The 17,328-nt window shown below is 37.8% G+C and overlaps 1 protein-coding gene and 1 pseudogene across 1 annotated transcript; one reads left to right on the plus strand and one right to left on the minus strand.

Moving 5' to 3' along the window:
- Positions 1–3,515: 3,515 nt before the first annotated feature.
- TMX1 (thioredoxin-related transmembrane protein 1) lies at positions 3,516–13,902 on the minus strand (the record flags this gene model as incomplete). The annotated part of the gene is made up of 7 exons (XM_014540998.1): positions 3,516–3,996; positions 5,710–5,776; positions 5,897–5,998; positions 6,093–6,138; positions 9,850–9,978; positions 12,047–12,092; positions 13,761–13,902. Coding segments are annotated over 7 exons (711 nt in total), but the record flags the coding sequence as incomplete, so codon positions are not given.
- A 932-nt stretch (positions 13,903–14,834) lies between these two features.
- LOC102262696 overlaps positions 14,835–17,328 on the plus strand; it is a 50,207-nt pseudogene continuing 47,713 nt past the window's right edge.

The following is a 17,328-nucleotide window of genomic DNA, read 5'->3' on the forward strand; positions in this document are numbered from 1 at the left end:
TCTGCAGATCCTGTTAATACTTCAGCTTCGATAATGTTAGGTCATAATCTTTTGATAATAAATCTGGTACCATTACAAAGACCCCATTTCCTATTGAGATTTCTCAATAGCATGATGAATGCACCCACTTTCAATTTTAATTTATGACACGGCATTCCCAAAGGAGTAATACTATTCAGAAATTCGATGGGGAAATTTTCCTTTGTTTCTTTGTTATGGGGTGGGGCCACAACATAAGTAACAAAGAAACAGAATTAAAACTTAATTGTGGGGAGCTGCTACAGTGTTTTGGACAGGTTCAAGCCTTGGACTGATGAGAGGGCACAGTGCCATGTGCAAGTCCCAGCTTGGAGGGCAGGGCCCTCCCAGCACAATTATAGCCAACAGCTGTAGTTGTAAGCTTGAACCTATGGTCCAAACACGTGGCCCCACGTGCCTGAGTAATGTAGGCTTGATAGAGTTCAGGTGCATGTAGTTGAGTAGGACTGAAACCCAGGAGAATGTTGTAAACATCTTGGTCACGCCCTTACTTTGCCTCGTAGCATCTGCTATAAAATAAAGGCATGGCTGTGGGCGTGGTCGCTGTCTCTCAGAGAAGCAGCGTCCCACCGAGACCCGGCTTTCATTCTCTTGTCTTTTCTAAGCCTTTCAGCCGCCCCCACTCAGGTTCACCCCTGGCCGTGCTGGCGCGCGGCACACTTTAAAAAGATCTGCCTCCACGCTCCCAGGGTGGGTTCCTGTCTCAAAACCCACCCTTACAGGAAACAGCTCCGGGAAGCGGCACACTTTAAAAAGATCTGCCTCCATGCTCCCAGGGTGGGTTCCTGTCTCAAAACCCACCCTTACAGGAAACAGCTCCGGGAAACAGCTTGGGGAGGGCGCAGCCGTTGCCAAAACAACCCCTGTAGGACTGACTTCCTTCTGCTTGGTCGCAGTTTTGGTCGTGATGAACACCACCCAGGGTTTTTATATAAATAGATATGCATAGCCTATGGACAGGGACAATAGAGTGGTGAAGACCTTGTGGGGGGGTAAATAGGGGCTGGGTGGAAGTATAGGGGGGGAAATAGGAGACATCTGTTAAGACTGTCAACAATTTATTCTATATAATAAAACTCTAACATGCAAATCAACCAAACAGCAAAATGACCAGTTGCTATGATGCACACTGACCACCAGGAGGAAGACACTCAACACAGGAGCTGGCCCCTGGTGGTCAGTGCACTCCCACAGGGGGAGTGCCATTCAGCCAGAAGCCAGGCTCATGGATGGCAAGTGGAGTGGCGGTAGCAGGAGCCTCTCCCACCTCCGCAGCAGCGCTAAGGACCCTTAGGAGAGGGCCTAAGTCGGCAGGCAGACATCCCCTGAGGGGTCCCACTCTGCGAGAGGGCACAGGCCAGGCTGAGGGACCTCCCCCAGTGCACGAATGTCTAGTATATATAATAAATAAACCAACAATGGAAACAAAAAGGGTCTGCTAAAGGTAAAATGATCCCACATCATTTCTGTGAGCCTCTAACAAAATTGATTATGCAGATGTCTACAGTGAGTGCTTAAGAACTGCAAGATGATTTTCTGAAATATCAAGTCTCTACCAATTCAGCCTTTTAATTTTCTGTATATATATTTTCTAATTACTTAAAAACTTGAAATTTTGTTAATTTTATGTATACTAGAAAATAGAATGCTTTATTAATGAGAACTATTTTCCTCTATCATTTGTTCAGGTAACAGAAAAAGATGTGTATGATTACATGTATCAAGTACATAGTGACACAACTATTCATTTGAACACTGTTAAATACAAATTAAGCATTTCTAAATATGCAGCTAGAAATCACACGTCTTTAGCTTTAGTGAAGTCTTAGAAAAGTTTATTTTGTGCTTAGAATATTTTTCTAAAGCATCACAAAATTACTACACATCCAAACTCTTCAGTGGTAGAATACTTAATATTCTACAGGAGAGGCATTTAAAGATAACTGTTGTACATTATGAAACTGTAAGTCTAATGAACCAACACAGAGGAAGAATCTAGATGAGAGGGGACATTACAGAAATCATCTATTACATAATAGACAGGTGATTCATTCTGAATACTTAGTTTTTCCCCTTCTCAAAGCCAATACAGTTCTCTATTGCCACCCCACACTAACCTCATTTTTGCTGTGTTCTAACTCTTTAAAGAGTAAAAATATATTAAATGTCCCATCCTGATGATTCCCACCTATGAAATAACACACAATAGAAAGTATAGAATACAAAGTATGTCTTCTCAAACACATAAAAACATTTTAAAACGATACGACTTTGCAAAATCATTTAAGAATTTTCTGTATGTGAGGACAAATGTATATTGAAAACTAATACTATAAAAGATGCTGTTTCCTTAGTACAGTGATGGCGAACCTTTTGAGCTTGGCGTGTCAGCATTTTGAAAAACCCTAACTTAATTCTGGTGCCGTGTCACATATAGAAATATTTTGATATTTGCAACCATAGTAAAACAAAGACTTCTATTTTTGATATTTATTTTATATATTTAAATGCCATTTAACAAAGAAAAATCAACCAAAAAAATGAGTTCACGTGTCACCTCTGACACACGTGTCATAGGTTCGCCATCACTGCCTTAGTAGAATGCTAACTTTATATCAGATTAAGCTTCTATAAATTCTTAAAATGTAAAATAGCTTTTCCACATCAAATAAAAATCAGGAATGTTCACCTTCACATTAAAAAAAAAGTCCAAGTACAAGTTCAACAAGAATGATTTAAAAATCTAATCAGTGGACAAAATGTTGTATCAGTAGGCAGCTCTTCAATTTTTAAAAAATGTATTTTTATTGATTTCAGAGAAGGGAGAGAAATTATCAATGATAAGAATCATTGACCACCTGCCTCCTGCATGTCCCAACTGGGGATTGAATATGCAACTCAGAAATGTGCCCTGACCAGGAATCAAACCGTGACCTCCTGGTTCATAAGTCAATGCTCAACCCCTGAGCCACAGTGGCTGGGCCAACTCTTCAACTGTAAACAGCCCTCAGTAAACTTGTTTGCAACAACAAAATAAAATACTATTTATTAAAACATGAAAAATATTTCCAGGATACTATCCAATTTGGAAAATGAAAAATGTAACCCATGGCATGGTAAGAAAAAGACACTGATCACAGGAACAAAAACAGCAACCAACCTTATAGGAATCAAGACAACACCATGGACTTATGAAAACTTCCTAAATCAGTAGCATATCTATATGTAAAAAACTATAATTAAGGTAGTTTTTATTAGTTGTGCAATCTAAAAATACAAGGAAATTTTGAACTATATCTCTAAAAGGACCAGAGTTGTCATTGAAATACTATTTTTTGAGATAGTGAACAAAGTTCCCATTTATGGGAAATATGGTGTGTGTTTTTTCACACAGTGAAACAGAAAAACTTTATAAAATGAGAAATCTTTTTCTGTAATCTCCTAAAATACCTCAATAATGCAATACTTGGGAAGTGTAAGTTTTTAACTCAGAAAAATTTTATTATGAAAGGTTATTATTAAACAAACATACACAAATCTTATTGCTTGGCACCAGATTCTTCAAAATATTAAAAAACTGTTTAAACCACCATACTATTGTTATATCCTATTTCAAACTTTTTACACAGTGCTATCTTTTATTTTGTGAAGGCAGACCTTTCAATCTAATGACAATATAGACTGAATCCTCCAGTGTACAAAGTTACAGTTCACTTCAAACCAAAAGAAATGATTCATCTGTTTATGTCCAAATCATATTGATAGTCATAAAAATTAACTAGGATTTATCTGTGGCCAATGAAGGACCCACAGAGCGTTGTCTTATGGCACTCTGCGTAAAGTCTTTGTTTGTTCCTTCTTTCCTTTCAGCTTCTTCTTCTGAAACATCCTCGTCATCAGCTTCGTGTTCCTCCTCCACTTTTCTCAATGGTTGAGAAGATTCTGGTAATAATTTTTCTTAAAGATAAAGACCAAAAAATGTTTTTTGTTGATGTATTAGATTTACATTAGTGTAAAATCAAGACACGATTCATATACCATAAACTGTTTTGGCATTTATTTATCAATCATAAGTTTGATTTCCAAAAGGAAACAGTTATCTTCAATAAGAGATAGCATAAAAATAAAAGTTGGTTTGCAAGATCCATTTTACTTACCAAATTCACTATTATTACCTATTTATAAATTGAAATTAATGAATCAGAATTAACACTGTAAATATGGATGTTTTAAGAAAATATACTATATCAAATATAACTATCTTATATTAATTTGCTATTAAATCTTTTAAGTAATAAGTACACTGAAACAAACTTCAGCACTACCCTTGTTTCAGTTCTCAAGTGAACAGCAATCAAACATTTACAGTTGAAGGTTATATTCCTACCCATTTTTTTTAAGTGTTTTCATAAATGTGATCCTCTATGCCACATGTACTTTTATAAAGGTACTAGAGGCCCAGTACATGAAATTCGTGCATGGGTAGGGTCCCCAGCGGCTGTCGGCCAGGGCCTCCCTTCATTCTGCGCCACCCCCTGGTGGTCAGCGCACATCATAGCGAGTGATCGAACTCCCAGTTGGTCAAACTCCCAAGGGGACACTGCATATTAGGCATAGATATATAAATAATTAAACAATAAAATGTGCTAATTTTAATTTTTAAATATATACATATATACTCTTTTTACTTTTTTTAATAAGGCCAGTTGCTAGTTAACTTCAACTTAGAACACACCATGTTAAAATGACATCAAAACACAGAATTGGGTCAATGAGCTTTACTCTCTTCAGTGTTCCTAGACTGCCCCTAATCCTGAGCAATCAATCCAGAATAGAGGGGGAAAATACAGGAACAGAGCGTAAATCAGAAAACTATGGGGAGAAATTACCACATAGTGGACAATCTGTTCCTTTGTCTGTCTGGTATCCCTCTTCCTGTTTGGTCAATAGCCTCTTCCCTATACCACATCTCTTGTAGTTACAGCGAGCACTGCAGTTTACAGCAGTGGTTCTCCACCAGGGGTGATTTTGCCCCAAGAAAAATTTGGCAATGTCCGGAGATATTTTTGATTGTCAAATTGAGAGGTGGTGCTATTGGAGACCAACAGGATGCTAAATATCCAACAGCATACAAAAGACAGCCCGTCATAATTAAAAATTATGCAGCCTAAAAGGGCAATAGTGTCAAGGTTGAAAAGCCCTGGTTTACAGTGACTGTTGCAAGTGAGCCCTTTACACAAGTGGAGTGCACCAGGATTTTTCCAAAAGATGGGGGTAGGGAAAAGGTATATTTCCTTCTTTTTCTGCGATTGTGTGCAATAATCATTTTATGCTAAGAGCTGAAAAGAGCCAAAAATGGAGCAAACAAAGACAAGGAAAACTGAGCAATGCAGAAACATAACATGCTAACATCTGAGCCCTAGGATCCAATCAACTCTGCCCTCAGATTTCCTTGCTACATAAACCAATAAATTCCTATTTTGCTTAAAGCTCGACTGAGTTGGGTATTTCCCTAGCAACTCGAAATCTAAGCCAAACACACAGACTAAAAAACAGCTCAAATCATATAGCCTATTTGTCAACTGTAATAAAAAATAAATTTTAAAAATGAATAAATAAGTAAGTAATAAAAGAATCCGAAAGAATAAAACAAAATAAAAATATTCTTACTGGAAGGGTATGGCTGTGGTCTGTGTCTTCTTGAAGGACAAAGGCAATCTGCCAAAAATATCATACACTGCAAAAACAAACATAAGAAATCCAAATATATAATATATGAAAAAGCTAGTACAACTATACAAAATTATCAAATTTTACGATATTTTTCTTCCTAGTACTCTAAAAATAAAGTACTTACGAGTCCTAATAATAGTCCTGAAAGCAGAGTTGCTAAAGCAAAAACTGTGTATGATCCCCATACCGGTAATCCAAGGTCCTCAATTAAATAGTTATGGCAAGTCTAAAATTAAAAGAAAAAAACAACCTAAAAACCTGGTCATTTAAAAAGCATATGTCAAAAATGTTTAATATAGAAATAAAATTTTAGCTCATACCCTGATCCACATAGATAGCTGAAAGAGTGCTGACATACTACTCATCCTAAAATAAAAGCAAGATGATTAAAAAACCCAGTAAGATATACATCTGCTCCCACTATAACAGATTAAAAAAAAAAAAAAAGACATACTAGGTGTACCAGTTAATGCAGATTTTTTTCAATAGATGGAGTTACACATGTTGATATATATGCGATTTGATATGTATGCTATTTTGTTGTATTGACAGTAAGCTTCAAAACTTCATGTCAAATTTGCTGAAGGTGTTAACATCATAGATATTTTTACGCTTAAAAATGTCCTAACCAGTTTGGCTCAGTGGATAGAGTGTCGGCCTGCGGACTGAAGGGTCCCAGGTTCAATTCCGATCAAGGGCATGTACCTTGGTTGTGGGCACATCCCCAGTAGGGGGTGTGCAAAAAGGCAGCTGATCGATGTTTCTCTCTCATCCATGTTTCTAACTCTCTATCCTTCTCCCTTCCTCTCTGTAAAAAATCACTAAAGTATATTAAAAAAAATGTCGAATTTCATGCCAAAAAAAGAGCATTTGCGGGAAGTTTTAATTCATTACTTTATTTTGAAGAAAAGTACTGCAGAAAGTTATTGTATACTTCAGGAAGCTTATGCTCCATCTCAAGATACTTGTGAAGGCTGATTTAAATGCTTTAAAAGTGATGATTTCGATGTGAAAGATAAAAAGTGTCCAGGTCAACCAAAAAAGTTTGAAGACCAACAATTACAAGCATTATTGGATGAAGATGCATGTCAAACTCAAAAACAACTTGCAAAAAGATTAAATGTTGCTCAGCAAACAATTTCCAATCGTTTACAAGCAATGGGAAAGATTTTAAAGGAAGGAAAATGGGTGCCACATCAACTGAATGAAAGACAAATAGAAAACTGAAAAGTCATCAGTAAAATGTTGCTTCAATGGCATGAAAGAAAATATTTTTTTGCATCGAATTGTGACTGGATATGAAAAGTGGATTTATTTTGAGAATCCCAAATGCACAAAATCATGGGTTGATCCAGGTCAACCATCAACATCGACTGCAAGGCCAAATCACTTCAGAAAGAAGACAATGCTATTTGGTGGGATCAGGAAGGTGTGGTGTATTGTGAGCTTCTAAAAGCAGGTGAAACCGTTAATACTAATCGCTACTGACAACAAATAATCAATTTGAACCATTATTTGATCGTGAAACAGCCAGAATGGGCCAGAAGACACGGCAAAGTAATTTTGCTTCATGATGACGCACCATCACACACTTCAAAACCAGTTAAAGACACGTTAAAAGATCTTGCCTGGGAAGTATTAACCCACCCCCTGTATTCACCAGACCTTGCTTCCTCAGATTACCACTTGTTTTGATCGATGGCACACGCACTTTCTGAGCAGCACTTCAAAACGTACGAAGAAGTAGAAAATTGGGTCTCTGAATGGTTTGCCTCAAAACAAGAAAAGTTCTATTGGGACCGTATCCACAAATTACCTAAAGATGGTGGAAATGTGTAACTAGCAATGGACATTACTTTGAATAAAGCTCTTTTGATGTTTCTCTTGAAATTATCCTGTTTTCTTTGATTACAAAATCCACATTATTAACCGGTACACCTAGTACATCTTTGAAGTACAATATGTGTGTATATCTTCTATTTTTTACTCTAATTTCCCAGCAGGCTAGATTATTGCTGGTGTTCATCAAGATTAGTCCTGCAGTACTAATTTCAAGACTGTAATAAGAAGACTTACTAATGAAAATTAAGTTTCTGAAAATCGTTGCCACTATGTGATGTTCTCATAAATAAAACACTTAATGACTGTTTTTTCATTTTTTCCTATTGCTTTGACATTAATATTTCACCTTTCATCTGATGACTTCTCCAATGTACTCTGAGTAACAGATTACAAGCCCTATGGAACCAATCAGTTAAAGTTAGGCATAGTGAAAAGCAAATGGCTCCAAATAAGCAGAGAATCCCTTCATGAGCAGAGCCCGAAGAAAGAACTAGGGGCACTAACTGAGCAGAAGGATCCCCCCCACTTGAAGACTACCCCCTTCCATATTAACATTAAATAAAACTTACAATAGCATTAATTTGAGATAGTTTAATGACATATAAAATAACTATATAGAAAAGAAATGCTAAATCATCATATAAGTAAAACTAATGATTATTTCACATAATGAAACCCACATGGACAGTTAGAAAAAGGCATGCTCCAAAAATAAGGGCTTATGTTGTTTGCCACCAACACATAAACCAATTCATACATAAGCCAAAGTTCCTATATGCAGGATGACCTGATTCAACTGCCAATCATTGGGTAAGTGAACCTGCTGAGCTGACACTCATTGTGAGTGCCCTTATTCAGTCTACCAATAAAAAAAGGTATGGGCTGCTGCCCTAAGGACTCAACAGAGACTTAGAAGCAACCCTCTTCTTCTACCAAAAGGGTAAGAAGACTCATTTATGAAATTTCAAAAGAACAAAATCACCATGGCCAGTGTAGCTCAGTTGGTTGGATATCATCCCTGCACCAAAAGGTTGCTGGTTCGATTCCTGGTCAGGGCACATGCCGGGTTGTGGGCTCAATCTCCAGTAGGCAGCCAATCAATGTTACACTCTTACATTGATGATTCTCTCTCCCCCTCGCTCTTCCTCTCCAATAATCAATAAACTATTCTTTAAAAAAATAATAAAATTAGTTACATTTTCAGTTCAACATAGAAAGGTACTTTAATCTTGTTGCTTTTGTTTAAAATGCAAAATGGGGCCGAAACCGGTTTGGCTCAGTGGATAGAGTCGAAATGGGAAGAGGAACAAGGGATTGAAACATAAAGCACTGTATAGCCTGACTATAGTTTGAACTAATTAGACTCTATCACAAATACTAGGTCCCTTAATTGGGTTGGACATGGTGGTTCAGTATGGGAATTCTGACAAATCAATTCAGAAATTTTTCACAGGAGAGGTTTAAGAGAAAGATGAAAAAGATGACTTCTATTTCAAAATAATGTTTAGGGACTGATCTTTCCCCCACTCCCAGAATCCAGAATCCATTTTTTTATCTCTTATACAATTGGTGCCCCAATGCTCCATATTCCAACAGCACGTGTGGTTAAGAGGACAAGGAAGAGATAGCTTAGTCACACCAGGATAAGTCAGTCCATGGTGACCTCAACAAAACTCAATATTCCTAGAAGTCTCTCAAATGACCCATAAGGCATTGCCCCCAATGACCAGAATGAAATATGCATGCTATTTCCAATGCTTACTGCTCCATAACAAACTGCTACCCTCTAGTTATATGTAAAGCTCAGTGATTAGTCATGATATTAGGGTTATTGTTCATCCATCTATTCAAACAAAAAGTTATCAGACAAGTGGAATAATTCAATCACATTAAATCAAGAACTAAAATCTAAAGGTTAGCACAAGTATGGTTCTCATTCAAATATTAAGCTCAAATGACAGCTTTACCCATTATGTTGTTCACACTCTTAGGATTACTTAGCTTTTGATGATACAAATGACCACATATACAGAGTTAAAACATTCCTGAAAAGGCTTTCAACTTAATGCTATAAAATGTCTCCTAACTTGTTAAGAATCAAAGGATCTGTTTAACTTAAAAGAGTCAAATCAAAAATATCACATAAGAAGTCCAAGTATGTCTTATTTACATGAAATATAATTCTCTGTTCTAATTAAAACTCAAATAAATAAGAAAAAAATCCCTTGTACTTACAGAATAGAGCCTGGACCAAACCATGATGAAACAGGTTCAATACTCTTCCACTCTTTTTCACTTATAAAGTTTATGAAGTCCTTTTTAGTCCTTGGGCCCTGATAGCGCCTAAATTCACCATCTTTACAACTGAAGAAGATCAGAAATAAATATTAAACAGCACCAAATAAATAAACTTTTTATTTGTTTTGCTATTTCTTTAATCTCACTATACAATTAATCCTAATATTCAAAGTCATTAGCAATGCAAAAATAGCAAATTACATTATTTATCAACTCACAATATCTTAGCCCAAAATTTATTTAAACAATGAGGTTATATTTTTATACAATCATAAGCCTTAAGACTGTTACTGTTATTCTTCCAAATAATAAAATTATGAAAAATAATGTCGTTATAGGATACAAAGTAGAGAAATCTCAGAAAATGACTTTTAAGATTTATGTATAAAGCACATATTACATGAAAAGTTGTTAGAAAGTGTTTGATACTTATTGTCAGTTATTGTTAAGCTATAAGTTGGGCATTTAAGGCAATTTTCTGGTACTTTCAGTCATAATCACATCATCTCAGGCATCATACCTTAAATCACTGGAGGCATCTGGCTAAGTGTTTCCCTCCGTCCTATTTCAATGATTCTATTTTACAGTCTGCTGTGCCTTCTTCCTAACATCTACCTTGTTCTTCCCAATCCCAATGTACTAGTATGTTCTGTCAAAAGGTCATAAATACCTTCCCTACTCCCACCATTCTTAAACTATCTTAAATAATAGTTAGTCTAATCCTACTTATTAACACTTTTATTTTTATCACTTAAATGCAACAACTTTCAATAGTTCCCTATTACCTACAATAGGGTTAAAGGATTCTTTATCCATCCAGAGTCAAATACCACAAGTAAGCCAAAATACAAAAGTTTTGTGGGGAAAAATGGCATTTGAGCTGTTTTGGAAGGACAAGTATGATTTGAAAAGGCAGAAATTAGGGGAATGGGCACGATAAACATGACTAAAAGAAAATGGGCAGGAAATTCCAGGTATGTTTAGGGGATGTTGAAAAGTGAAAAGGGGAAGTCTGATTTATAGCCACATAAGGGGCCTGTAGAGAAACATACTGATTGAAAAGGAAAAGAAGGACTTACAGCAGTGATGGCGAACCTATGACACGTGTGTCAGAGGTGACACGCGAACTCATTTTTTGGGTTGATTTTTCTTTGTTAAATGGCATTTAAATATATAGAACAAATATCAAAAATAGAAGTCTTTGTTTTACTATGGTTGCAAATATCAAAAAATTTCTATATGTGACACGGCACCAGAGTTAAGTTAGGGTTTTTCAAAATGCTGACACGCCGAGCTCAAAAGGTTCGCCATCACTGACTTACAGAGATAAGAGAATAGATATTTAAAGATACAAAGGGAGCAGGGAAGAATAAAAAAGGTATAGGTAAACAAATATAAACATGGAAAGACAACAAAGAAAAGCAAAATATAGACACACAAAGAACTGTCATCTTATTTTCATAACTTTAAATGAGGAGAGTGGTACCTCCTGGCATTCAATCCACCAGTTAGATGAGTATTAAGGTACAGGGCAGGTACACAGATTTGAGATTTCTTATCCCCACTTAGATGATAAAGTCAAACTAAAAGCCGTGATACTGAAGACTACATAATCTTACGCATTCTGACTTAACACCCAACTATTTTCCCAAGGTTGAGCTAAAGCATGTCCTAGCTAATTTTTTAACATATCACATTCCTACTTATGAATACTTATGAGACTACACTCAGGATAAAATGCTTACTCTGAACTTTTGAAAATTCTACCTCCAAGGTTGCATTTCAACTCCATAATCTCCATGAACCACTCCAGCCCAGTGATTTTTCCCTTACCAAACTTCCTTCAGGACCTACCACAACTCTGAGCTCAAAAACACTTAACTATGCTGAAGAGTAGCAAACCATTTCATGTGAACATCACCTTCGGAAACAATTACAAATCTCCGAGATCAGGGACTGTTTCATATATCGTTCATCTATCTAACAGCACCTAGGATGGCACTAGCGGTTAATAAGCCTTCTAAATACTTAATGAATATAATGCTCTTTAAACATGATATAGGCCAGAGGCCTACTATTCTGATTATACTGTGATGCCTCCTTCTCCATAACTACCAAATCTTTAAATACTTACTGATAAACAGTAGGAAGAGCAGTTATGATAAATCGTCCACTCAGTCCTGCAAATATAAAGATTAGAAATAAATACAAGGAAGAACAAAAAGTAGGTTTAATATGGGCCAATCACTAGCTACTTAAAAGATGATTCTGATTTAAATACTAATAAGGAAAAAAATATTAAATTATATCTAAAAGTAGTTGTTTTATAACATAAACAATAAAAAATCCTATTTACTTACAGCAACTTAAAAAAAACATATTATCAATTAAAAAGTGAAACCTTTGGATCAGTGGTTGCCAACCGGTGGTCTGCAAGGTCCAAAAAGTTGGCAACCACTGGTCTATATTTTAAAGGTCTAAAATCAAATCCAATTGCATTTGACATTCAGAAAACACAGGCTGAGTTTAAGGCGTTGTTAAAAATGGAAAACATTATGAATCATAAGATGGGCAATAATAATAATAGCACCTAACATTATTATTAATCAAGCATTAGCATTAATGTAACGGAGAATTAATCTCCCTATGCCTCAGTTCTCTTATCTACAAAGTGGAATGTTACCTATCTCACAAGACTGTGTAAGGATTACATAATAAATGCAAAACATTTGAAGTACTACCTCTAGTGGGCAAGTGCTCAATATTTGCTATTACCATACCAGAGGCCCGGTGCATGAAATTTGTGCACTGGGGGCACTGGGAGGGAGGGGTCCCTCAGCCCAGCCTGCGCCCTCTCATAGTCTGGGACCCCTCAGGGGATGTCTGGGACCCCTTGTTGCTCCTTACCCGCCTGCTCGCTGTTCCTTACCACTCGGCTCATTGCTCCTTAGCACTGCCACGGAGGCGGGAGAGGTTCCTGCCACCGCCGCTGCACTTGCCAGCTGTGAGTCCGGCTTCTGGCTGAGCAGCGCTCCCCCTGTGGGAGCGCACTGACCACCAGGGGGCAGCTCCTGCGTTGAGCGTCTGCCCACTAGTGGTCAGTGCGCATCATAGCAACCAGTCATTCTGGTCATTCCACCATAATGGTTGCTTAGGCTTTTATTATATAGATAAATGGAATAGGAGCAGAGTCAAGAACCCAGGTATACCATGACCAAGAACAGATAAAATGAGACTGGGCTAAGAAAAGAGCATCCCTAAGGGCAGAACCTGCCACTGGTCCAGAGGGCCAAGTCAGGAGTGTACCTGACCCCACAACCATGCAGGCTTTAAAATTAAGAGCTCATGTCTTCAAATCACAGGTATTAAATTCAGAATGCAATTACAGATTCAGACACTTGTCAAGAAATATGACCTTGACTCTACAAAGAACCTCAACCACATGTTCCTTATCCCAAAGCTTGCTATGGATGAAAATGGTGGCTTGGCCAATGTCCACCTAGACCACAGTGTTCTAGACTTCTTAAAGGCATCTTACATTCTAGTCTGGGGGCTAGGATACAAAGCAAAAAAGGATCAGAATTAGTTATGTGGGGAAGATGTCCCCAAGGTCCCTTAGAACAACACATAAAAGGAATGAGCTGTGTATACAACCAGGGAATCTGTTTTGCAGCCACTGCACACTAAGCCCCCATGAGGGAGGCGTGTGAGTCGGCTTAACTAACTGCAGACAGTTATGTTTTGAAAACCTAATGAAAGGTAGAGTTAAGACCATGTGATGTGGAAAACAGAATAAACATATCAGCCCAACATGCAAAGAAACAAAACTACCCACAGACTTACAGTACCTGGCTGTTCTGTAACATCTACTTTTGCAACATTAATCTCAAGATCTTCTCCCCATTCAGCAAAACTTTCCCATTCTGGTTGAAGATTTTGACAAGCAGGACACCACGGAGCAAAACTGAGAAAAACATATAAAATAAAAAATTAAAAAAGCATTCAAATACAACCATATTGGAAATAAAAATTATTGAGTCTGTAATTTATGAATATTTTATATTAAAAGCAAGATAGTAGAGTGATTAATTTTGTGAAAATGAAAAAGTTTTAAATGTAGACCTAACACTTGGGCAATCAAGAACTATGAATTGATGATGCTAATCACATAAAAGTAATTCTGAGACTAAGCTAAGACAACAGGACTTTTTCACATGCAAACATCTCTTTTAAAAAACCATTGGCCCTAACCGGTTTTGCCCAATAGATAGAGCTGGATAGAGCATTGGCCTCAGGACCAAAGGGTCCTGGGTTTGATTCTAATCTAGGGCATGCACCTCGGTTGCAGGCTCCATCCCCGACCCTTGTTGGGGTGCATGTGGGAGGCAATCTATGTGTCTCTCTCACACCCATCGATGTTTCTGTCTCCCCCTCCCTTCCACTCTCTCTAAAAAATTAATGGAAAAATATCCTCAGGTGAGAATTAACAAACAAAACAAAACAAAACAAAAAAAACCCTTTGGATTTCTCTATTAAAATGTGGCCACCACTGCCAAACAAAACAAAACAAAACAAAAAACCTTTGGATTTCTCTATTAAAATGTGGCCACCACTGCCCTAGCTGGTTTGGCTCACTGGATAGAGTCAGCCTGGGGACTGAAGGGTCCCAGGTTCGATTCCGGTCAAGGGCATGTACCTTGGTTGCGGGCACATCCCCAGTAGGAGTGTGCAGGAGGCAGCTGATCGATGCTTCTCTCTCATTGATGTTTCTAACTCTCTATCCCTCTCCCTTCCTCTCTGTAAAAAAAATCAATGAAATATATTTTTAAAAAATGTGGCCACCACAAAACTCAAAGCCAAATTTGGAGTTGACTAGTTTTAATAATTTTACACTGAAGGAGTGTCAAATGCAAGGTGCCAGTATGAGAAAAACAGGAAGCGCCAGGACTGTGGTGAATAAGGACCTTGCATCCCACCTGAAGCAGGAAACCACTACTCAGGATGACTGCCACAAGAACTGCTGGCCCGGTATGGCAAGCTCTTACATAAAAGCCCCAAATTCTGCATTTTTATATAAATGGTACCTCAGAATGTAAGCCACAGACACAAACATTAGACAGGCCAGCCTGTTTTTAAGATCTCAAGTTTCCAAACCTATGATCAAGCATGTTAGGATTTTTTTTTTTAACCTAACCTAACCCAAGGATATTTTTCCATTGATTTTTAGAGAGAGTGTGGAAGAGAGAGGGTAACACAGAGAGAAACATGGATGTGAGAGAAACACAGATTGGTTGCCTCCTGCATGAGCCCTGACCAGGGCCCAGGCTGGGGAGGAGCCCGCAACCAAGGTGTGTGCTGTTGACCAGAATCGAACCCGGGACCCTTCAGTCTGCAAGCCAATGCTCTATTCACTGAGTGAAACCAGGGCCATGTTAGGATTTAAATTACTCCTTGAGTATTCAGCATTTTCAAGGCTCTGATTTTTCCCTAACATTTGATTTTTCCACTTTATTATATACTAGTATTCTCTTATAATTTGCCTCAGGTTTTACCTGTTAAACACAAAAGTAGTTTCTGTACATCATTATATATAATACCTGACTTACTTTATTAAAAATAATTCCCCTAAAAGTAACAGCTTTGTGGAATAAGACTAGTACCACACACAAATTCATAATAGTATTACAATGAAAATATCTCTGTAACAAAACTTCTGATCAGGATGGATTTAATATAGCTAAATGACTTGTAATGATTAGCATTAGTACTACTAACTAGATCCCTTTACCAAGTCTTTTTTATTTTTTAAGTGCTTTTTAAAGACTCGGCCTCAAAACCAGTAAGCTGAGAAAAAAATTACTATCGTACACTCTTAATTTCACATAGATGCTCTAATTCAAATCACCTATACTTTTGACTGACGTACTTATATAGTTGGATCAAATTGAGTTTCTAAAAATTTCCTTCAGTAATGCTTGACTGTATTTTGCATATAAGTTCATAATCACTATTGTTTAACACATTATTTGTGGTACAATACTTCATGAACGCAATCTAAAGCAAGTTCCTAATAAAAACTAAACACTGTAATGTGCTGTAGCTCCTCTCCCCTGAAGCATCAATGGTGCCTGAAAATAAATTTCACTGAGTTACTGGTTTTATTCATACTATACACATTTCCCCCTGTCTTACCCTCCACATAAAGGATTATTTGGTTTTTGACTGGAATTACTGCCTTGGCATTATGGGTTTTCCCTTAATGATGCCCACTTGCACCTGCGTCCTAAACTGGCAACCCAACAATGCAGGAAAACACTCACTGAGACCTGGCGAAGGGGGCAGGTGTTCTAACAGCTATTGCTGCACCCTCCCCTGTGCCAGGCTCGGAAACAGGACGCAGGACAGCAGGACCTGGACAGGCTAATCAGGTCTCTAGGTATCTCTCTCTCATCTGTAAAGCGTGGGAAATAATACTTATTTTATAGAATTTGCAGAGAATTAAATGCAATAATGTATGTAAAGTGCTTAGCAGTGTCTAGTACACAGTTAACACTCAATAACGGTGTTTTCGGGGAATTTTTTTTTTTTTACTAATGCAACTAATATCATATCAGTAATAATGCCCCGCTACCACCAATTTAAAACTAAAGCAAAGGCAGACAGGTTCTTTTCTACCGATGCAAAAGGCATCTTGTTATAACGGAATCACCACACACTTGTGATTTTCTTCGAACAGAGTTTATAATCACACTCATACATTAATTTTATCTTTAATGCAGTACCACCAGGAGAGCACTGAGTCACAACCCAGGGCATTCAGTTCTCTGCACACACACACACGCACGCAAATAAGAAATGAGAGGTGTAGAAAGAGAAAAGCAAGGAAAGAAAAAATGATCAAGGGAACGAAGATTAAAAAAAAATTAACCCAACTTGAATGTGCGTGGCATTGAAAAAAAATATACCTAATCCATAAAATAAGATGTAAAACAAAAAGTCCCCAATTCCTACACGATACATGGACTACCTTTTAAGGGCAATTAGACAAAAGGAGAAGCGAGGTTCTGCTCCAATTCCTCTTTTGTGAAATCTGGCGACAATAAATCTGGGAGTCCGTCTGTACACCATCCCTCTAAGATAAATAACTAACGGAACGAGTCCCGCCAGCCCCACTCCCCACTCCCACCCCAAAGCCATGAATTAAAGTTAAGGGAGAACCGAAACTCAATCTCGCAGGCGCACCACGGCCCCGGACACGAAACCAGCGCGCGCGTTAGGAAGAAACTTAATATTCGCCGGTAAGAAGCGAGGGGGTGGGACCAGCCTGCGTCCGCAGAGCAGTCGGGGCGCGGGCTCCGCAGTCTGCAGTGGCAGCCCCCTCGGAGCCTGGGCCCCGCAGGAGGGGCTGGGGGTGAA

This window comes from Myotis brandtii, unplaced genomic scaffold, assembly GCF_000412655.1.
Source record: "Myotis brandtii unplaced genomic scaffold, ASM41265v1 scaffold253, whole genome shotgun sequence".
NCBI classification, from domain to species: domain Eukaryota; kingdom Metazoa; phylum Chordata; class Mammalia; order Chiroptera; family Vespertilionidae; genus Myotis; species Myotis brandtii.